This window comes from Mustela putorius, unplaced genomic scaffold (genome assembly GCF_011764305.1).
Source record: "Mustela putorius furo isolate JIRA1106 unplaced genomic scaffold, ASM1176430v1.1 tig00000421_pilon_pilon_pilon, whole genome shotgun sequence".
Taxonomy (NCBI): Eukaryota; Metazoa; Chordata; class Mammalia; order Carnivora; family Mustelidae; genus Mustela; species Mustela putorius.
Genome location: NW_025421375.1, coordinates 5,475,165 through 5,495,018, shown reverse-complemented (window position 1 = coordinate 5,495,018; position 19,854 = coordinate 5,475,165). Strand labels below are relative to the sequence as shown.

At 42.8% G+C, this 19,854-nt stretch overlaps 1 protein-coding gene across 2 annotated transcripts in view; it reads right to left on the bottom strand.

Annotated features, from left to right (window-relative positions):
- Nucleotides 1-5,413: 5,413 nt before the first annotated feature.
- SH3GL2 (SH3 domain containing GRB2 like 2, endophilin A1) overlaps nucleotides 5,414-19,854 on the bottom strand; it is a 213,186-nt gene continuing 198,745 nt past the window's right edge. For both annotated transcript variants that reach the window (XM_045079654.1, XM_013063115.2), the window contains exons 4-9: nucleotides 15,762-15,905; nucleotides 14,753-14,886; nucleotides 12,549-12,707; nucleotides 10,711-10,814; nucleotides 9,063-9,193; nucleotides 5,414-6,990 (exon numbers count right to left, since the gene is read on the bottom strand). In XM_045079654.1, the coding sequence (XP_044935589.1) occupies nucleotides 6,791-6,990; nucleotides 9,063-9,193; nucleotides 10,711-10,814; nucleotides 12,549-12,707; nucleotides 14,753-14,886; nucleotides 15,762-15,905 (872 nt within the window). In that variant the 3' untranslated portion in view covers nucleotides 5,414-6,790. The remainder of the gene's footprint in view (nucleotides 6,991-9,062; nucleotides 9,194-10,710; nucleotides 10,815-12,548; nucleotides 12,708-14,752; nucleotides 14,887-15,761; nucleotides 15,906-19,854) is intronic.

The window sequence follows — 19,854 nt, the reverse complement described above, 5'->3', positions numbered from 1 at the left end:
GGAATTAAGCTGTGTGTTCCGCAATACTTTCCATGGGAAGCGCAGGCACTATGAGGGGAGGGGAAGCTCCTTCCTCCTCTCCCCTTCTCAGCCACCAACCCAGGTCTACTAAGTGAACCTCTTCCATGGCACTCACACACCTAAGTGTTCCAGGTGTGACCCAGGGTTTCTCAGAGTGTGGTCCGAAGACCAGCTGCAGAACGATGATTGAGTGGGGCAGGATGCCAGGTAAGCCTGCGGACACCGGGCTCCACTCTAGACAACCGGACCAGAAGCTCTGGGGTCAGGACCCAAGCCTCTGCATTTCAGCGTGCACTCTTGCTCAGTCTGATAGGCACCGACAAGTGTGACTCACCGATCTAAAGAAAAACATGAGATGTGACATTAACTTCTCTCACCATAAACATCCCTCTCTCTGACTCCCTCACAAGACATAAAGTGAGCAGTAAAGCATGAAGGAAAGACGAGGAAGAAGGTGGGAATTCTAAGTCAGCGCAGACTCAGGCCCAGTGTGTTTTTTCTGTCAGCAGCTTATGTGGGGGAAACCCTGAGATGCTGTGGATTTGTAACCTTACTGAGGTTACATGCAACGAATCTACCTAAACAACTGATATATGTGAATGTCACCCCCCACCCTCAAAAAAAAAAAAATCAAAGTCAGAGAACAGCTGGATTTGTATTTAAAACATTTTTAGATGGACTAGTGCTCCCCAAACTTGTCCAAATGTGAGAACCACTTGGGAAGCTTGCTTAAAATGCTGACACAGGCCCTCCAGGACGTGTTTACGCAGCCCCTCTCATGACTGAAGGGGAACCTCTTAGGTGTGCAGCCAAATGCGTGCATTTCCCAGCCGTCACTCTCTACAGAAAGTGGTGTTCAGTGTATGAGCATAAAGTACAACTTCGTTGGGGAAAAGAGTGGATGAATGCATCTGTTTTGTCATGACTCTTGACACCAGAGGCAGAGCCTCCAAACGGGAAAGCAGGTGGCCCTTCATAAGTCTATCACATGGAGCAGCACCTTCAGGTGTGGTCCAGGAACTTCATAGGAAAGACAATTCCCGGGCTCCATCCCAGACCTCTGTGGGCAGGGCCGGGACCTCTGACAAGCAGTGCAGGATTCTGACGCACGTGCATTTCATAAGCGCTATAGTAGACCTTCCTAAACCTTTCTGGGGGGCGATACACCTTCCTCAGCCCCTCTACGGGCCATCTGATTCTGAGGAGCTGGAATGAAACCTGAAGGTGCCATTTGTGCAAGGACCCCCAGGTGACTCTTGTCATCTGTAAGTTTAGGAGACTCTGGGTTCCTTTTGGACTTCTTTACTTCCATGAGTTTTGGTAGAGGCAGAGGTTTGAGAAGATACATGTAAGAATCACTAGTGCAGTTTCAGCTGAACTCAAGTCTTTTCTCAAACTCTAATCAATTGCCCTATCTGGGATGGGCGGGGTTGGGGGGCGGGGCATAGAGTAGTGGATATGTGTCCTGTTCTCCCACCATCAAGTGATTTCCATGATCAAGGGGGTGAGGTAACGCTGACAGAAATGCCTCTGTGTCTAGGGTCACAGTTGGGGCTGCAGCGCAGGGCCTCAGAGCAGGGCCAGCATGGAGTTCAGGCACAGAGGGCTCCAGCAGCCCTTCCCAGTAGAGCACCCACACTTGCTCCAGAAAACTTGGGGGCAGCACCCCGAGGCCCAGAATCAGAGGCCCTTCCCCACAGGCAGAACGGAGAGAGCAGGGCCTGCCACTTGTGATGGGAGTCAGGACAGCACCCAGACTGAACATGGTTTAGAAAAACAAAGGAATGTGATTTTTTTTTTTTTTTTTTTTTTTTTTTTAGCCAGGCACACACCAAACGGTTTTTAAGAAAGCTGAAACACTAGCAGGGAAATAAAGTGTGGAAAATGTTGCTTTTAAAATGTTACTTCTCTCTACCTTCTGGTTTATCTCCTCCATCTCAAATTCTATAAAGCAAGCCTTTTATATGGCCCTATAGTCTCTTAATTTCACCATCAAGCAGCTCACAATTTCTCTCTCTTGCTAAGATACTTTGTAACATTGGTAAATTCTCATTTTTCTTTTATATGCTCTAAATCTGGTAACTATCATACGCTACTTTGGGTAAACAATCAGCCTGTTTACAAGAGCTTTCTTCTGGTATACCAGCCCCAAAGAGCTAAGCGTTTAAGGTTTAAAACCTTAGGCTTCAATCAAAATCATATATATTGAGCTTAACAAAGTGCTTGATAGGGTGTAATAAATAATGATGGTTTCCATTTCCTCCCCCTTGAATTCCAAGTATCATCTTATGAAAGTGTTGAATGTGCCTGATTTCCTGGTGTGAAAAGAATGATAGGAAATTCACACACCACTACAAATACAAACATTTTTACCGCTTAAAGGCCACTAAAAGCCTATAATCAGGATCGATTCTGCCAGGTGAATAACTCTACAGTTTGCCTGCCTGGAATATAAAGAAAGAAAAATCCCTGATTTAGTGAATGCTACACTTTTTTCAGACAACACACGGTAGTGCATGTGACATTCTTGTTTCTGAGACCACATTTGCCAGGGGAAGAAATAACCCAGATCACAGAGAAGCTTCCAAGTATCTACTCTTTTCTTTTTTCTTTTTCAAGATTTTATGTATTTATTTGACAGAAAGAGCAAGAAAGGGAACACAAGCAGGAGGAGTGGGAGAGGGGGAAGCAGGCTTCCTGAGGAGCAGGAAGACCGACTCGGGGGCTCGATCCCAGGACCCTGGGATCATGAGTTGAGCCCGCGGCAAACACGTAATGGCTGAGACACCCAGGCGTCCCTGCCTCCAAACATCTTTGCATTTTCTGGATACTTAAACTATACTCGGCACCCCTGCTGTAGACACCTTTATTTCTTGTTTGAAGGAAGTTACCACAATCATAGCCTTGGGTGAGTTATCAGCTCCTAATCACATTACGATAGTACAAAAAAGCCCAGGGTTCCTTTTCAAGAAAATGGCATTGGCCATCCATGTTGCTCTCCATTCTTCTGCCTCCACAGCTGACAATCTGCTCCCGTCCTGTCAAGAATCACAGCTCTTCCCATCTCAAGTGGAAGGCCACCACAACTCAGGCATACATGATAGCTGAGTGACTTTCAATGATCTGACCTTTAGGTTCTTAGCATTCATTTATTCATTATTCATTGATTCATTTTCTATTTTAAAAAGTAGCCTTGTTCTTTTCCTTAGCAGCTCCTTTAACATGGAGCTCACAGCTGATTCCCAGTTGCTGGGCCTAGGAACTGATAGTGCAGCTGCCTCTCCATGTTGCCCTGAAAGTCTTCAGCCTCCATCACCCAAAGTTCTAAGTGGATGCTTCAGGCTGCCACTTGGTTCACCATTAAATCCTTCCTACGTCGTCATGATCGCTATCCTCATGGATGAGAGGCAGCCTGCATAGTTCTTAATTTGGTTAATAAGAGTCTTAAAATAAGAACCTTAAGAGTGCCCGTATAGTTCCATTCAGACCACGAGAGGCTATCTTGAAAACAGAGTCTCCAAATAATCCTGGTTGCCTAAATCCCTGCTAAGCTTACACAGAATAGGACCCAGCACCTTCCAGGAGCTACGTTCTCTACCATACGGTCCCAAGAATTTCAATTCTTAGTCATGTCATTCTTGCTGTCTACTTACTTATAGCAAAGAGAAATTTTTCTCTTTAAGACCTGTCAGATCTGCAGGAGAAATAAAATGGGACAATTGCCTCAGTTGTTTTCCATTTTAGTGCACTTCAGTTTAGTTCTGCTTCTGCTTCTGCTTCAGACAGTTTATTCTGCGATTAGTCTTGGAACAAGTGTTTGGGCTGGGCTCCACTTCCCCAGTGGGTGGGCCGCCGAACTGACTGCTTATTTCAGTATTCAAACTTCCGTAAAAAGCCATTACCATCTTTCAGTAAAAATACAGAATTCAGGGGTACTGAACCTGGTGAGTGTCTTATTCATGCTAAGACTCCCTCAAATAAACGTTAAGTTCTTCTTGGAAACTGTGGTCACGATACTTTTGCTTCACTTGTTGACTCGTAACGAGATTACTCTATTTGGTGCAGAGTCTTGCTATTGGTTTCCCTTTGAATTTATAAAATGACTTTTCCACAGGTACAGTCCTACCTAGTTGTGTAACATTACAAACAAAGCAGTGATTCAAATATGGTTGAATGTTTGTATCTCTCTGGACTGTCTGTTCTGGACAGATCGTTTTTTCCTATCATGGCATCAATATTACACTATTTCAATCACTATAACTTTATGTCTAGAAAGAGTAAGTCTTCCAACTTTGCCATTCTTCAAGAAAAAATATCCCTTTCCATTTCTCTTTATGTTTTATGTTTGTCTATTTTCACACATTACAAGAAAAGCTTCCTGAGATTTTGGCTGAAATTATACTAAATCTATAGATCCATTTAGAGATAAATAACATCTTTACAATGCTGAGTTTTCCAATCCATAAATATAGAGAGTCTCTTTACTTATTAAGGTCTTAATTTTTCCTCAAACATGTTTCATAATTTTCTGTGGAGAGTTCTTATATAATTCTTATTAGACTTATACCTATGGATTTGAATTTTTGTAAGTGATTTTTCAAATCACTTTTCTAATTGGTTGTTACTGGTATATAGAAGTAAAGTAACTCTTGAATATTGATCTTATATTTATTAACTCTGTAACTATTGTTCCTAAGTTTACCTATGGTTTTTCTATATTTTCTCCATTCACAAGATCACTGGTAACTTCTTTTTAAAATTAGTTTTAAGAATTGATCTGTAATACCCTAACTCACGTAGCTGGCAAAAATATTATTTTCATGTTAGAGCAGCTCAAATACAGAATTTCATATATTAGGTTAAAACTGTTCATGTTAGATCAGAATATTTGGGTTATTAGCCTCAGCACGGAAGAACACAAAGGGCACCCAATATATAAAAAACGTGTTTATTTTCTCAGAAGCTCAGGAAATACATATTCTGTAGGCACAGCTCCTGCCCGCCCCCCACCTCCACACGTGTGTGGAGAAAAGAATGATGGCTTTGGTCAATCTATTTTTCCCTATTTCTTTCTCTTTAAGCATGAAAGACAACAAAAAACTGGTTGAGATGGCATATTTTTTTGTGTCTCTGAACATTCTATCTTTTTGATATCACCATTGATGGCACTTCTTGTAACTTCTAGAAGACTTCCTCTCCCCACTTTCTTATCTTCTCTCCCAAATCACCTTCTTCCTAGGATTACTTCTTGCTAACGAAACTTCCCTTGCTGCCAGAGAGGGACATCTGAGGTCAGAGCCAGGTCTGATTTGGCTGTATCAGAAGGCAATGCAGATTGAAAGGAGGCCCTCCCCCCACAAACTGACACGAAATAACGGACCAGAGCCTTCGGTTGTGTCTTCAGCAATATTTATTGGAAACGGCAATGCTTCCTGTGGTAAGAGGTTTATACATTAAGCAGTAAGATTTGCCTTTCACTCCACGTGACCCACTACCGCAGGCGGCACATCTGAAGCAGCACGTTCAACCTCTGAACGAGTCTGTACAGCTAGATAAATAGAACTCTGGACACCTGACAGGACCTCATAACTGGTACAAAAAAACACAAAACCACTCATAAGCTTACACACAGCACTGTACACACGACATGAAGATGGAATCGAAGGGACGGATATAAAAGTAATGACTGAGGTGGGAAAAACTTTTGTATGTGCAGCCATACATCTTAAACCACTAAGCACAAAAATCATCTTTATTTGGTCCTCATTGAGGGCAGAATCTGCACAAATGATGTTCAAAGAATACAAGGTGGAAGCAGAAAGGAAAGACAGTTACTGTTTCTTGGTCTAGGAACTAGTGGAAAAATGGTTTCTTGTGTTTTTCTCCTTGTGTCTCTGTGCAAATGGACTCATGAAGCACATAATTCACAAATAAAACTGAAGTGAAGATATTTGTTCCCTCTTCCCTGTATCTTCAGAAATGGCCTAAATACATATGTGGTTTCTCTACAGCAAGAAATTTAAGCTTGGAAACCAGATGTTTTCCCATTTCCTCACAATGGAGAATCTTTTCTCTTCAGCCTCACCTACCAGGTACTGACTGCTAACCGTCTTGCTTAGAAATACAGCGGGAGTCCCCTCTGCCTTTACTAGCAGGGAGGGAAGAATATTGCCTGTCCCTCAGAAACAGGCATAATTGGGAGGAACAAAACTGACTGTTTTCAGAAAAGGTTTTTAACTCACATTCAACACTTTCCTACCAATAGCATCAAGGGACTGACTCATTCAGACCAGAAGACAAGTTGCTGGTGAGGGAGGCATTCTTCCACAATTCTGTGACTCACATATTTGGGAGGGGACAATGGGAAAGCAAGACCTTTCTCCTATTGAAATAGAGAACCTGAGACCTCGAGATGGCCCCTGGGTGATAGACAATATCTTCTGTAGGGTGGTTTTACTGTAATGTGGCTCATGGTCATATTCTAAGAAGCCACAGCCTCCTGAGAAGCATGTAAACAGCAGTTCAGTGACTACTAGCTGGTCTCAGATGGTGTTTAAAAAGCAAATGCCATGCCTGCCAGCCTCAGAAGATACCACCCATCACCATGACTCTTGTGGGATCACACAAGTCAACCAAAGATACTCGGTGGGGCTTGATGACCTGGACCACTGCGGCCTGCATTTGGGATGTGTTGTAAGCAGCATTACCGAAGCAGTGGTTAAACGTAACTATCTGGGTCAAGAGGAGGTAAGCCTGCCAGCCCAACATCCTAATGAGGGAGGGCGACCAGAATCTCCACATAGTTGATGGGGAAGAAGCCTGACTGGCCATGAAGCATCCCCTCATACCAGTTCTCATCAATCTGGTTGGTGAGTGTGATGACATCACCCTCTTTAAAACCCAACTCCCCTTCATTTTCAGGTTCAAAGTCGTACAGAGCTCGGCAGCAAGGCTGATCCATTGGGGCACCTGGAAGTGAAAGCAGGAGAGAAGAACACAGAAAGACAAGGGGTATTTAACTCACATTTCTACCGCCTGCTTCACCTGCCTGGCCTGCAATCCTCCTGGTTCCCCCCTTCCTCCTCTTCCCTGCTGAAGCTTCCTCCTGTGGCTAGTCCCCAGTCCGCCGCATGGCATATGCCTTTCACCAGTCTTGGGAAGTTTTCTCAGATCCCTGGAAGTTGCTAGATGCCTGCTTCCATTTCCAGTATGAAAAATGGCCTCATCTATGCCTTGACACATGCAACATGGTCCACCGAGGTTTGCCTTCCTGACAATGTCCAGAGATGGGAGACCCAGTGACTTAAGGAGTTTAAATGAGATTTAGGTTAATGGAATATGGCCAGAATCCTTTCCATGTTGGCATTTTTAAAGCTCTGTACATGTGAAAGAGTTGAGTTCATTACAGGGACAATGCTTGACAATGTCAGAATAACAGTGCAGTTCTAATTTTTTAAAGGTAAGGACTCTAGTCTCTGGAAAACTGCTGTAATATGGTGAGAACAAAACAATGTAAGATCCTGGGTTCAAATTCATACTCTGAATGACCTCATACAAGGCACTTCCCTTTCAATTTCCTTGTCTAGCATTAGAACTAAAGAACTTACTCCACACTACTATTGTGGATATTAAGTGAGACTAGGTAAAAATTATATAACTTACTCTCGGTAAACCGTTGCATATATTAGGGTGAGTACATGGGAGTTCTGGCATACAAAAAGTAACATACTCTACCTTGAGTAAAATAATGAACAATGGAGCCATATCTTAAAAGTGATCTATTTTAAATGACCATCTATATTTAATATCACATGTATCCACATGGGCATGTAAACTCAGACATGTGCATACAGCTCTCGTCACCTAGATGACTTTAAAGGGAAACAGTGTCATCTGCCTTTTCACTTAATGAAATCATAAAATGAACAAGTCTCCTAAAGAAGAGTGAAATATGTGGTTGGTTTCTGAATAGGGAGAAGCAAACTCATCACGACTTACATGACTAGTCCTTGCAGCCAGCGAACTCCTAAGAGCCACTGCTCTGTTTACCCAACCCTGGGGCTCCCCACAGGGAGGCGAACACAAAGGACAGAGAGGACCAACTGTCGCCACAGACCTCACTTTTTCCCTTCATGGTCTCCAAAGAGTACCTCATAAAACATTTCCTACTACAGAACATCAAGCCCTGGGCTCCAGGGAAAAGAGGAGAAACTGCATTTCTTGAAGCCCATTTCTTGAAGTCCAGTATAAGATAGTTTCCATCTCTTCACCCAAGTGAATTGTTAAGGTTGAGAATGTTTCAAGCACCGGCTTTCACCTAGTCTGTGTCTAGGGGTGGAGAGCAAGGGTGCCAGCTAAAAGAACATATTATTGGGTATACGGCATTATTCCTGATAGAAAATAAATTTCAGCTTTTCCTATACACCCACTTCCGTTACCAGGGTACAGTGAGCTGGCTGAAGGTGGAGGAAGGGGGGAAAGCTAGCCAACGCTGAGATCCGAAATACGTTCACCTACAGATACATTCACCCAGATGCTCCGGTGACTCGAGATCTGCAGCTGGACATGCTGCTGGAGCTGCAGTCCGTGGGTTACATGTGAGTGTCTGTGGGCGTGCCCTGCCGGGTGTTCGCGCTCATGCGTGCTGGAACGCAGACGGGAAAAACAGGAAACCAAGATGGTGCTCCCGGCACTCAGCTGACACATTAGGGTGACTTAACACCACAAAGGAAGGTCAAAATCAAATGTGTTACTTAGGAGGTTAAGGTGTGTTGATGATGGGGGAGTGAGAGAAAAAGGGACATACAAAGAAAGTTTTCCAGAGGAGAGAAGAGGGAAAAGGAGGGAAAGAAACAGTCAATGAGAAAAGAAGGAAGGAGTGCTTTAGAGGAGTTTCCACCTGACGAAACCATCCTGCAAGAAATGGATCACTGTAGAGCTCCTGTGTAGCCAGACTGGGCTGCACCTAGAATTTCTGGGACAGGGTCAGTGGGGTGTGCCCACGGCCCGTGTCATGGGGTCTGCAGGTCTCAGCTCCTTACCTGCAGGTTTGGGTGTTCCGGTGTGGGACAGGCCCCCGTTGGGCTGAGTACTGTCTCCAGTTGTAAACTCCAGGGTCATTCGTGGCTTAGGCTGATATTCCCTTCTAGGCTGAGATGAAGCTTGTCTTATTCTACATTAAAAAGAAAAAGGGTGGGAATAAGAGTATGGAGCCAATTAAGAAGCCAAAAGAAAAGCAGTAACATTCAGGAAGGCTACTAACGTGGAGCAAGGAAAATCTTAAAAAAAAAAAAAAAAAAAAAAACCAACCAAACAAAAAAACCCGCCCATAGCCACTCGCTTTACAAATACACAGTCTGGTAGGTGTTGAGAACACAAAGAGGAACAGGACACAGTTCCTACCCTCAAGCATCTTACAGTCAGTAAGGGAGACCGAATGTAAACCCCTGAGGACCAGAAACCACAGTGAATGTTGTTACGGAGAGACACAGAATGCTATAGGAACACATGGGTGGGAGTGGAGAAGTGTCTCCCTGTCCACAGGAAAGCTTATGGAGAGGGAGAATAGACAGCTAAGGGTCATTCCCAGATAAACAGACCTTTCCAGAAGAAAGGGTTTAAGGGCTGGAGAAGGCCTAGAGTCAGGAAACACCGTGTGCCCTAGGAACAGTGAGTGGTTTGAGATATAAGAAACAAGAAAGAAATGACAGAAGACAGGAGCAAAGTGGAAAGGTATGACTAATTAATATCTTCCCCACACCTCTACGTATTTTCCAGAGTCTCGGGTGTTCATGAAGCAAAGCGTACAGCAGATTTGCAAAGAAAGGGAGGGTTCAAGGTATGGTGATTATAGAACGATACTGACTTTGAACATATGTCAGAGGAAAAAAGGAAAATGGCTCTTTGTGCTCAGTGGATGTCACAAAGACATATGGTGCTTCTTTAGAATGTTGAAGTGCATGGATTTGAATCTTTCGAGAGGCTTCAGAGTGACACACATTCCCACAAGGGTACACTGAGGAAAGATGGACAAAGAGACACATAGGACAGGATGGGGCGTCTGCCTACAGCTGTCAGGCTGTGCCCTGCAAGTCCAGGGAGACCTGGTCACAAAGAAAATGAGGCACCCAGCCGCAGGGTGCACCTGAGGAGGAGAAACAGGCATATGAAAGCTGTTTCTCTGATGGCAGAGGACTTGCTCCCCATTCAAACGCTGCAACAAGACTCAGCCTTTCAAAGACGTGATGCTTGCCCAGCAAACCCCTGCTGCACCACCGGGTAACCTAGGGCGAGTTACTTTATCTGCCTGGGCTTTCCACCTGTAGGTGAGGCTAATCACACATCATCTATAGGGCTTTCGGAAGTCTAATAATGATACGCCTTCGGCACCCACCCAGAAAATCTGCTCAGCAATTCACACCATTATCACTGGGAGCATCCTGGCTTCCCGCCTGCACCAGCCAACACACAACCCAGAAGGGACCTCTCATAAACACAAGATTAGACTCAATGGAACAAAGTAAAACAAACCACAAGACACAAGAAAATCGAAACGAATGATCCACAGGGTAGGATCAGCAGGAATTTTGGCAGAAGCTTTTCTTCAGATGTATTCTATTATTTCCATTTCTTTACCCACCATTTCAGAGGAAGAAAATGAGAATATAAAATTCAGGAACTGTGAGATACCTTTCTTCTAGTCTGACGGTGACTTGCTGCAGGATCTGGACGGCCTGCTTGTGGTACTCCAGTTGGGCTTGGACAAGTGCAGACAGCTGGCTCACCTGTTCGATCTGCAGGCCAATGGGAGTCATGACTCAGTTATCGGGTCACCATCCTTAAGCAACTCCTACTGCCCGACACACAGCCCAGCGCTCGAAGATTCTATAGGTTCCATATTGGGTAAGGATAAGAAGCATCTGTGTGCTTGGAAATGTCAGTACCAGTGGAGAAGCCACATTATCAGGAATCCTTCTAAAGATCCCACACCTCTCACTGAATAATCTCATTGTTAGCTACCAACTTCCAGGTAGGATTTGGCTAATTCTATTGATTTCTTATAGAAAAAGAGACATTGATCAAAGGAAACTTTTCTCCCTATGCTTTTCATGCTATATTAGTGTTAACAAAAATACGAATGTTGATTTTTCACGTGCAGCAGCATGGAGGCAGTTTGCCAGGATGGAAAATCCTATTCCTCTATCAGCCTCATCTGTAACATAAAGGGGTTGGGTCAAGTGACATCTCGGGTTCATTTCAGCTCCAGTACTCTAGGCATCCTTAGTTACTCTTCATTTTGTGCCTCGGATTGTGATCTGGCTGAATATTGTCCTCCAAGTCAGCAAAGGCCAGCCATCCCAAGAGTTTTGGAGGTGGAATGGGGCACCGGATACAGGGAAGGAGCACTGTACCTCAGGACACCCCTAGGCCTACAGTATTCCTCTTCAGTAGGTAGGTGGGACACCAGCTGTTCTACATAAACACCAACCTGTACTGTCTCTGGGTGGTGGGGAAGTCCAGACATGTTCAACCCGCCCACCCTGTCACCAGTCAGGGCAAAGCAGTGAAGTGATCAACACACAGAGGCTCTGTAAACACCTTGGGAAAATCTGGTCAACAACTGATAAGGCCAGACATGGGCGTGAACAAGAACTTGAAAACTGCTTAGCTGGCTTTATTACAGGAGTGGTGGGAAGTCCTCGTAACTATAGGGCTGAAAGAATTCAACAGAATATAACTTCTAAAGCCATGAATAATAATTTAGCACACTGCACGTGGTGCCTGGGTGGCTCAGTTAGTTAAGCAGCTGGATTTTGATTTCGGTTCATGTCATCTCAGGATCATGGGACTGAGCCTCATGTTGGACTCCACACTGGGCATGGAGCCTGCTGAAGATTCTCTTTCTTTCTCCCTCTCTTCCTTCCCCCTCTTCTCTCTCTCTACCCTTCTCTAAAATAAAAAATAAACAACAATAATAATTTGGTGTACTGGAAATGTAAAAGGAGCTTTTAAACTACATTGCCCCAAATACCGTATCTATGCTACAATCATCAATCTCAATTGAAATTAAGTTTTTGAAAGAAAATATCACCTTCACCTCAAAATACAGGACACCTTAACCTATACTGAACCCTCAATGCTAAATGCATTTTAGGTCATATTCCTTTATAATTCGAAGTCATTCAAATTATTTTTGACAAAGTATTTCAAGCTACTGGACTTTTACTTGGATCATCAGAAACTTTCTTCATCTTCTCATGACTGGTAATTCCTTAAGATCATGAGCAGACAAACATCTCACTAAATTAAACCATGGAAATATGGGGGAAAAAATACCTCCCACCATTTCTTGATCTACTTTATTATTTCAAATTATTTTAAAGAAATATCTATCAAAGTTCTATCTATCAAAGTTCTTACTACATAGTATAATTAGATATATGGACAATTTAAATTATATAACCTTTTAATATAATCTTGAGCCTCAATGGCAAGATTAAATTAGAAACCACAGGAGAGGCACTCACATCCATCTCCAAGAGATTGAACATGCTGGACTCAGCAATTTCTTTAGATTCATCGAATTTCTCCAGAGCCTGACGGAGTTCTTCATCTGGAATCTTGCCTTGTCGTTTCTTCTTATAATCAAAGTCCAGGCGTCGGCCCTCCAACTTCTTTAGATGATGCTGAAAAAGTCAAGGGCAGGAATATGCTTTGAAAGGGCTCATGGAACAGGTCTATTTACAGCTCACTTCTCCATCATGTCTATTAGTTTCCAAAATAAGACAGGCTAAGTTCTAAAATATCACGTCACCAGAAGACTAAAGGAAACTGCATCAGTGGGGCAAGTGCTTCCAAAGGCTAAATGTGGAGAAGCATTTTTAAAAATAAGTAAGGGCAAGGAAGAAATTTGGGGAATTACCAGTGCCCTTTATTTTCTGCCCTTGCTGCGCCAAAGCCAAGCTGGCATATGTCTTTCCAACCCATGACAGGAGCTGGGAATGTGTGCATATGGCCATCCACGGGCAAAACACTGCTACACAGAACCCACACAATCCCATCTTTAAGAGAAAGGGTGTCTCGTGAGAAGGTAGAGGAAAAACAATTTCTTTGAAGAGAAGCGGGAGAGACTCATTTTGCTTTTCCAGTCCTAGCACACTAACCCTAGAAAGGGCTTATCTTTGAGGAAACCAGTCGGTGAGAATCACCTAAGTTGCTTACAGAAATATGGATTACTGATCCCCTACATTAAAAGACCCAGGGCCAGGATCTAGGAATCTATATCTCCTTTTTTTTTTAAAGATTGATTGATTGATTTGTCAGAGAGAGAGAAAAAGAGAGTGAGCACACAAGCAGGGGGAGTGGCAAGCAGAGGGAGAGGCAGACTCCCTGCTGAGCAGGAAGCCCAATGCCAGACTCAGTCCCAGGACCCTGGGATCATCATCTGAGCCAGAGGCAGACACTGAACAGACTGAGCCACCCAGCTGCCCCTAGGAATCTATATCTTAACACTTACCCTTGTTGACTGAAGTGGCTTCAGGGAATCCCGGATAAGTTTAAGTCTCCCATTTGGTAGATGATGAAACTCAGCAGAAAAAGTCTAACTTGGAAGAGATGCTACATGGGGTCTAATGACCCACAGCAATTCTTCAGTCCCTCCCTTCATCCTCCCCACTGTCTGGCTACCCAACCTCTGCCCAACCCTCTAGCGACAAAGTGGGAAAGTTCTTTCCCAAAGTGAAAAGTTATCTTTTTTTATTCTAAGGGATGTAGTACTTCATTACTAATGGGTGGGAGAAAACACTAGATTTCCCTGATCCTGAGTGTGTATGGCAAGAAAGAGAGGGAGATGAAAAGAGAGTTGGGAGTGGTGAAGAAATAAGAAGGAAAAGAAGAAGAAAAATACCCTAGACCTTCCCTCCCACTGTACAACCTCCCATCCATGCTCTGAGCCAAGTTAAATGTTTGTTCCTTTGGAAGGGATATTCTTGTAACACATGTAAACTTGTAGTCAGCTGTAGGGTAGAATACTGGGGTCAGGGTTAATATTGTAGATTAAGAGTGAGTCTGCCACTTACTACTGTAATCTTGAGCAAGTGATAGGACAAAGGAGACTCAGTCTGGAATAAAGGGATCTAGGGGACTTCAAGTTGTGGATGGCCTTGTTACGGCGAAGTTAATTTCAGAGAGGTTTCACAAATATTTGTCGAAGGAATGAATGAGAAAACATTACACACCTAGTTGGAGGTTAAGCCAGTTGAACTTTAATTCTGTGGAACAGCTCTATGTGTTTTATAAAGAGGAGGACTTTTCTTCCTCAGTCCTAACAATCACAATGAAAATATGGAAACATGTGTTTATGCAGTGATAGTATAACAATGTACCTAAGCTAACAACTGATACAGCTAGCCTTTTGGAGGATGAAATCAGCCCAGAAAGCCATAATTAATAAAAGTGGGTAGTACCAGGGAAGGATAATATTCCTCTGGAGGAAAAAAAAGGTTGATAACCTGAAAACTCAATGTGGAGAAGTCGAATGTATTAAGTGGCACAGTCATAATAGTGGAATAAAGTATTGCATTTCTGGTTTCTCTCAATTTATCTTGCTGAGTTATTTTGTAATCCAACGTCACCACACACGACAAGCTTGAAAAAATGTTTCCTGAGGGGAAAAGGGCACCTACGTTTGTAGGTTCAAATCAGTCACTTCCCAAAGATCAGTTGCAGATACCTGAATTTCTCTCAGATCTTTGTCATGAAGGTTCTGAAGGGGGTCAATGAAGTTCTGCTTCACCTCCATGTCCAGAGAGTCCTTCACTTCTGAGAGCTCCCTCATGGCCTCCCCCACCTCACCAAGAGCTGGGCCTGCAAGGGGAGAATGACTCTCTTGTATGTTAAAGGACAAAGGTGAAAGGTACCTGCAGTAAGAGGACCACCTCAGGTGAAAACCCAAGGACTCCTTCCTGCCTGTCTTGTGAAGACAGCCAAGATACAGGCAATATATAATGTTTTCCAGAGAACACTGTATTTTCTGCCTGAGATGGTCCATACAGTATAACAGAGTCAACGTTACCGAGGGGATGGTATTCCATATTATGAAGAACATGAAATTCTGTTTGTCCTTTAAGAAGCAACTGGGGAAGCTCCCTGCCCTCCCTTGTCAGTATTGGGCTATTAGGGAACCCGTTCAAGGCCCATGCATTTGGTGGAAGCAAATACCAGGAACAGAGGGCAGGGTTCAAACAGGAAGGACAGTCATTCGCGGAGACCGACTAACATGAAGAAGTGAAAGAAAAGTGTTCTGTATGGTGACTAAGGGTGGAGGAGAGAGGGGTGAAGGAATTCACCCGGGGCTGTAGAACTGGGTACCATGTACAGAAGAGCAGAGACTGAAGGGGAAGCTCATGGGGCGGGGTGTTACATCATGTTGACTGCTCCCTCCGCCTCAACACTCAGTCATGCTGGGCACACTGCACAGTAAGTTTCCAGGCATCTGGATACGTTCATAGGCTACCGTGAAGACTGGGATCTCATCAGGGAAAAAGAAATTCTACAAAACTATGACACATCACACTAAAAATGACAAAATGATCCTGAAGGTAAAATTTTGGCCCCGTCTCTAAGACATAAAACTGGGAACTAAAATATAAAACGGTTGGAATCATCTCCTGCAGAGTGTCTTACTGGCAGGAAACCCCCCAGACAAAGGAAAGAACTCAAGTGTGGAAACCCGTCATTACCAAAGTTGCAGTCGTCTCCCAGCTCCCTCCCGAACTTGAGCATGGCCTCCGCTAGCAGCGCCTCTGCCTGTGGGTAGCCTGGCCCCTTCTCCTGGCCGCGGATTTTTGACATGGTGTTGATCATGCTGAGTTTAGCTCTGGAAGCTGGAGGCAGAGAGAGCAAACAGTTTCATAGTAGGCAAGGTGATACAGTGGAGACAGGGCTGGACGAGAATCAGGCCCTAACCGGTCCCTAAACCAGCTCAGTGACGGACAAATACATCTTCACCTTCTCTAGTACAGGCAGGTTGACCCACAGAGAGATACAGACAGACATTTTTTCTTTCATCCCTGAAATTTCCCTTTCTCTCAGTATCTTATGAGGAACTTAACAGAAAAGGCAAGGCTCTTCTGCGGGAAGATCCCACCTGCCATCATGCTCTCTTTCCCAATTTCCCGTGCACCTTTCCGGTCCTCTCTTCATTGAGGCAGCTCCTCTGTGGAGCTGGGAGGCCCCACAGAAAGCTTTTTGAAAACCCCTGAATTAGGTATTCTGTGTTTTAGGATTCCAGTTTTATATTTCAATTCTAGGAATCTATGACAAAGGTATGAAACTGTTAATTATTGCAGTGTGAGTTAAGCCTCGTGCTAAGTTTCACTTACACCCTTATTTTCAAAATCAATGCTCAACTGAGATCCTGATCGTAAACAGACCCATGAAGAACAGAAATATCGTGTTCATTAAAAAGGCTTAATCACTTCCCCAGCACATAATGGCTTCTGAGAATTAGTTTTGTGCCACAAAGACAGCACTTCAATTTCTTTTTTGCTTTTGTTTTAACAAAAGGAGATGCCTAGAAAGCAATTCCAGTTTTCATGGAAGAAGACGTTTTGCTAACACCCGGTGAAGGAGATTTTCCTGATGTTTGGATACCGGGTTTCCTCAGGTTCATTATTAGAGTGGGGCTGTACATTAGCCTAGGACTGTACCCAGGATGCCATTGGCATAGAAACCCTGATAGAATCACAGCTAAAGGCACTTCCAGCATTCAGTGGCTAATAATTAATCTTGAAACATTTGTTCCAAATAGGTCTTTTTTAAAGGTTTTTATTTAATTATGTTTATTAACATATAATGTATTATTTGTCCCAGGGGTACAGGTCTGTGATTCATCAGTCTCACACATTTCACAGCACATACCATAGCACATACCCTCTCCAATGTCCATAACACAACCACCCTCTCCCTACCCCCTTACCCCCTGCAACCCTCAGTTTGTTTTGTGAGATTAAGAGTCTTTAAGATTTATTTAAATTCCAGTCACTCAACATCGTGTTATATTAGTTTCAGGTGTACAATATAGTGATTCAGCAGTTCCCTTTAACACCGGTGTGCACCACAACTGCACCCTTTAATCCCCGTCACCTATCTCACCCACCCTCTCCCCACCCTATAACCATCACTTAACTCTTCATCATAGTTAAGAATCTGTTTCTTTGTTTGCCTCCCTCTTTTTTTCCCATTTGCTCACTTATTTTGTTTCTTAAATTCCATGTATGAGTGAAAGCATATGATATTTGTCATCTTCTGACTATTTCACTCAGCATTATGCTCTCTAGCTCCATCCACGTCATAGTAAATGGCAAGATTTCATTCTTTTTTATGGCTGAGTAGTAGTTCATTACACACACACACACACACACACACACACACACAAATGCCCCACATCTTTTTTCTTTTTCCTCAGATCTTGGGTTAGGCTTAGGGCCAGGGTGATGATATGGGCCTGGTATCCTGCAGTTCAGGATCCTTCAGATGATTAGTGTTAGGGTTTAGGGGTTGGGATTAGGGTTAGGACTCAGGTATGTGTCTGATATCCTACAGTTCAGAGATCTCGCAAGAGAATTAACCACCAGATTTATGCTAGGGTGAAAGTAGACATGGCAGCCATCTATTGAGCTGAGGCAAGCTGGGATTGTGCGCTCCAAACATTCTTTGGTTTTTAAAAGTTTTTATTTTAATTCCAATTAGCTGACACACAGTGTTATATCAGTTTCAGGTGTACAATGTTGTAATTTAACACTTCAGTATGTCATAAATAGACTTTTATTTAAATTTGGGCTTCCAAGGTCAAAACTGGATATGAGGAGAGTAATCATGAGAGGGTCCTCCTGGCCCTGCCCCAGGGATATTATAATGAACAAGGCAGCTATATTGCTTGTCTTTAGGAAGTTCACAGTGAATTAAGGGTGGCATCTATCTTAAAAGCAATTAGAGTGAGATGTATATACTTAGTGCCATGCTTGGGAATTATAGCAAGTTACAGAAGGATAGCATCACCCCCGTCTGTGGGGGTGAGGCCTTGCAAAGAAGGATTCTGGAGGGCAATATCTTCAAGTTTAGAATCACATAATGAGTAGCAGTTAGCAGTTAGCTGGGCTAATATGTAAAGCCTGGTGGTAACTGACAAAATATATATAACTCACATATTCTTTGCTTTTCAGAGAAAAATATATATAATACATGTTAAATTTCAAAAACTGAAAATTCCACATGGTCACACATTTTCAAGGGAATAATGTTATTAAAATATATTTTCAAAGCCTCTTCTAAAATAAGTCCTATCAGAGATCCAGAAAAGACACAGTCCCTGACCTCAGTGTGTTCATAGTACAGTGAGAGGTCAGATAAATAGACAATGGCAACGAGCATAAATGGAATGATAGATAATTTGCACACACAGAGAAGAACTAATAAGCACAGATAAAAGTGAAATAAGCAAACACTAGACAGTAAGAATTATAGAATGAACAGAAGGAAAGAAGATAAATGGAGACCAAAAAAAACAGAGTACTGAAAACATACATGGTGGTTAACCCTTTTACTCATGTTTTGACCATCTTACACTCTAAGGACTTACTTCTTTTACAAAAAGAAAGTTGGTATTGATTTGTGCTTCTATCTTGGTTCTGTAAAACGTCATCTTGCCATAAGTAATTACCAGAAGTCACTGGAATGTCTTAATATACTGTGGCTGAATTTCAAAGTCATCATTTTCAATGTTGGTTAATTATAAAAAGCTTTATTCTTCTAATCATTTAAGAACATCTTGGATATATTCTACATTTTCATGAGAAAGAGGAAGAAAACCCTATCAGTTTATTTCTTCAAATAATCTGAAATATCTATTAATCCATATATTATTATTCATATTATGAAGAAGTTAACTTTTACATTCATTCACAAACTCATTAAATATTTCTCAAGAATCTTAGATTAGTAAAACTTCTGTGTTCTTTTTTTTTTTAATATTTTATTTACTTATTTGACAGAGAGAGAGATCACAAGTAGGCAGAGAGAGAGGGAGAAGCAGGCTCCCTGCTGAACAAAGAGCCCGATGTGGGGCTCAATCCCAGGACCCTGAGATCATGACCTGAGCCAAAGGCAGAGGCTTAACCCACTGAGCCACCCAGGCGCCCCAAAACTTCTGTGTTCTTAAAAGAAATCTTCAGACCTCTGAATTCATCATCTTCAAATGTAACCTAATTGTTTTTAAATGATTTTTTAAAAGCTATCTTTTAAGAAACAGTATAAGCTGGGAAAATATAAATTTTAGACATTAGAATTCCTATAATATGGTCTCTTCTCCTTCAAACTATTGTTTTTTCCTTTCCACCACTTTACTTTTCTCAGAAATTTTTACAGTCTCTCAGGTGACATCCCCATCCTCTGACTCATGTGCCTAAGAGCCTTTTAAGGTATAACAGAGGATGGGAACTAGAAAATTTGTTTCCTTTTGTTGAAAAATAAAATTTTTTTTTTCAGGAGATCAGAGAAGATAACCAACCCTGCTTAGGGTGGGATTCCATATTAAAAACAGGGTACTAGGGCCAGCCCGCATACTCAGCTGTAAGATTCCTCACCCACATCCTCCTTCTTGTCCTCCAGAGAACTGGCAGCCAGGTTCGTACCTACTGGGTAGGGGACTAGAAGATCCTTCTCTGGGGAATACAACCAATCCAGAAGAGACCTAAAGACACTGATAGTTGTAAGCACCCAATACAACTCTAGGCTAATAGCCCTAGAAAGAACCCATTACAGTTTGTAAGCCTC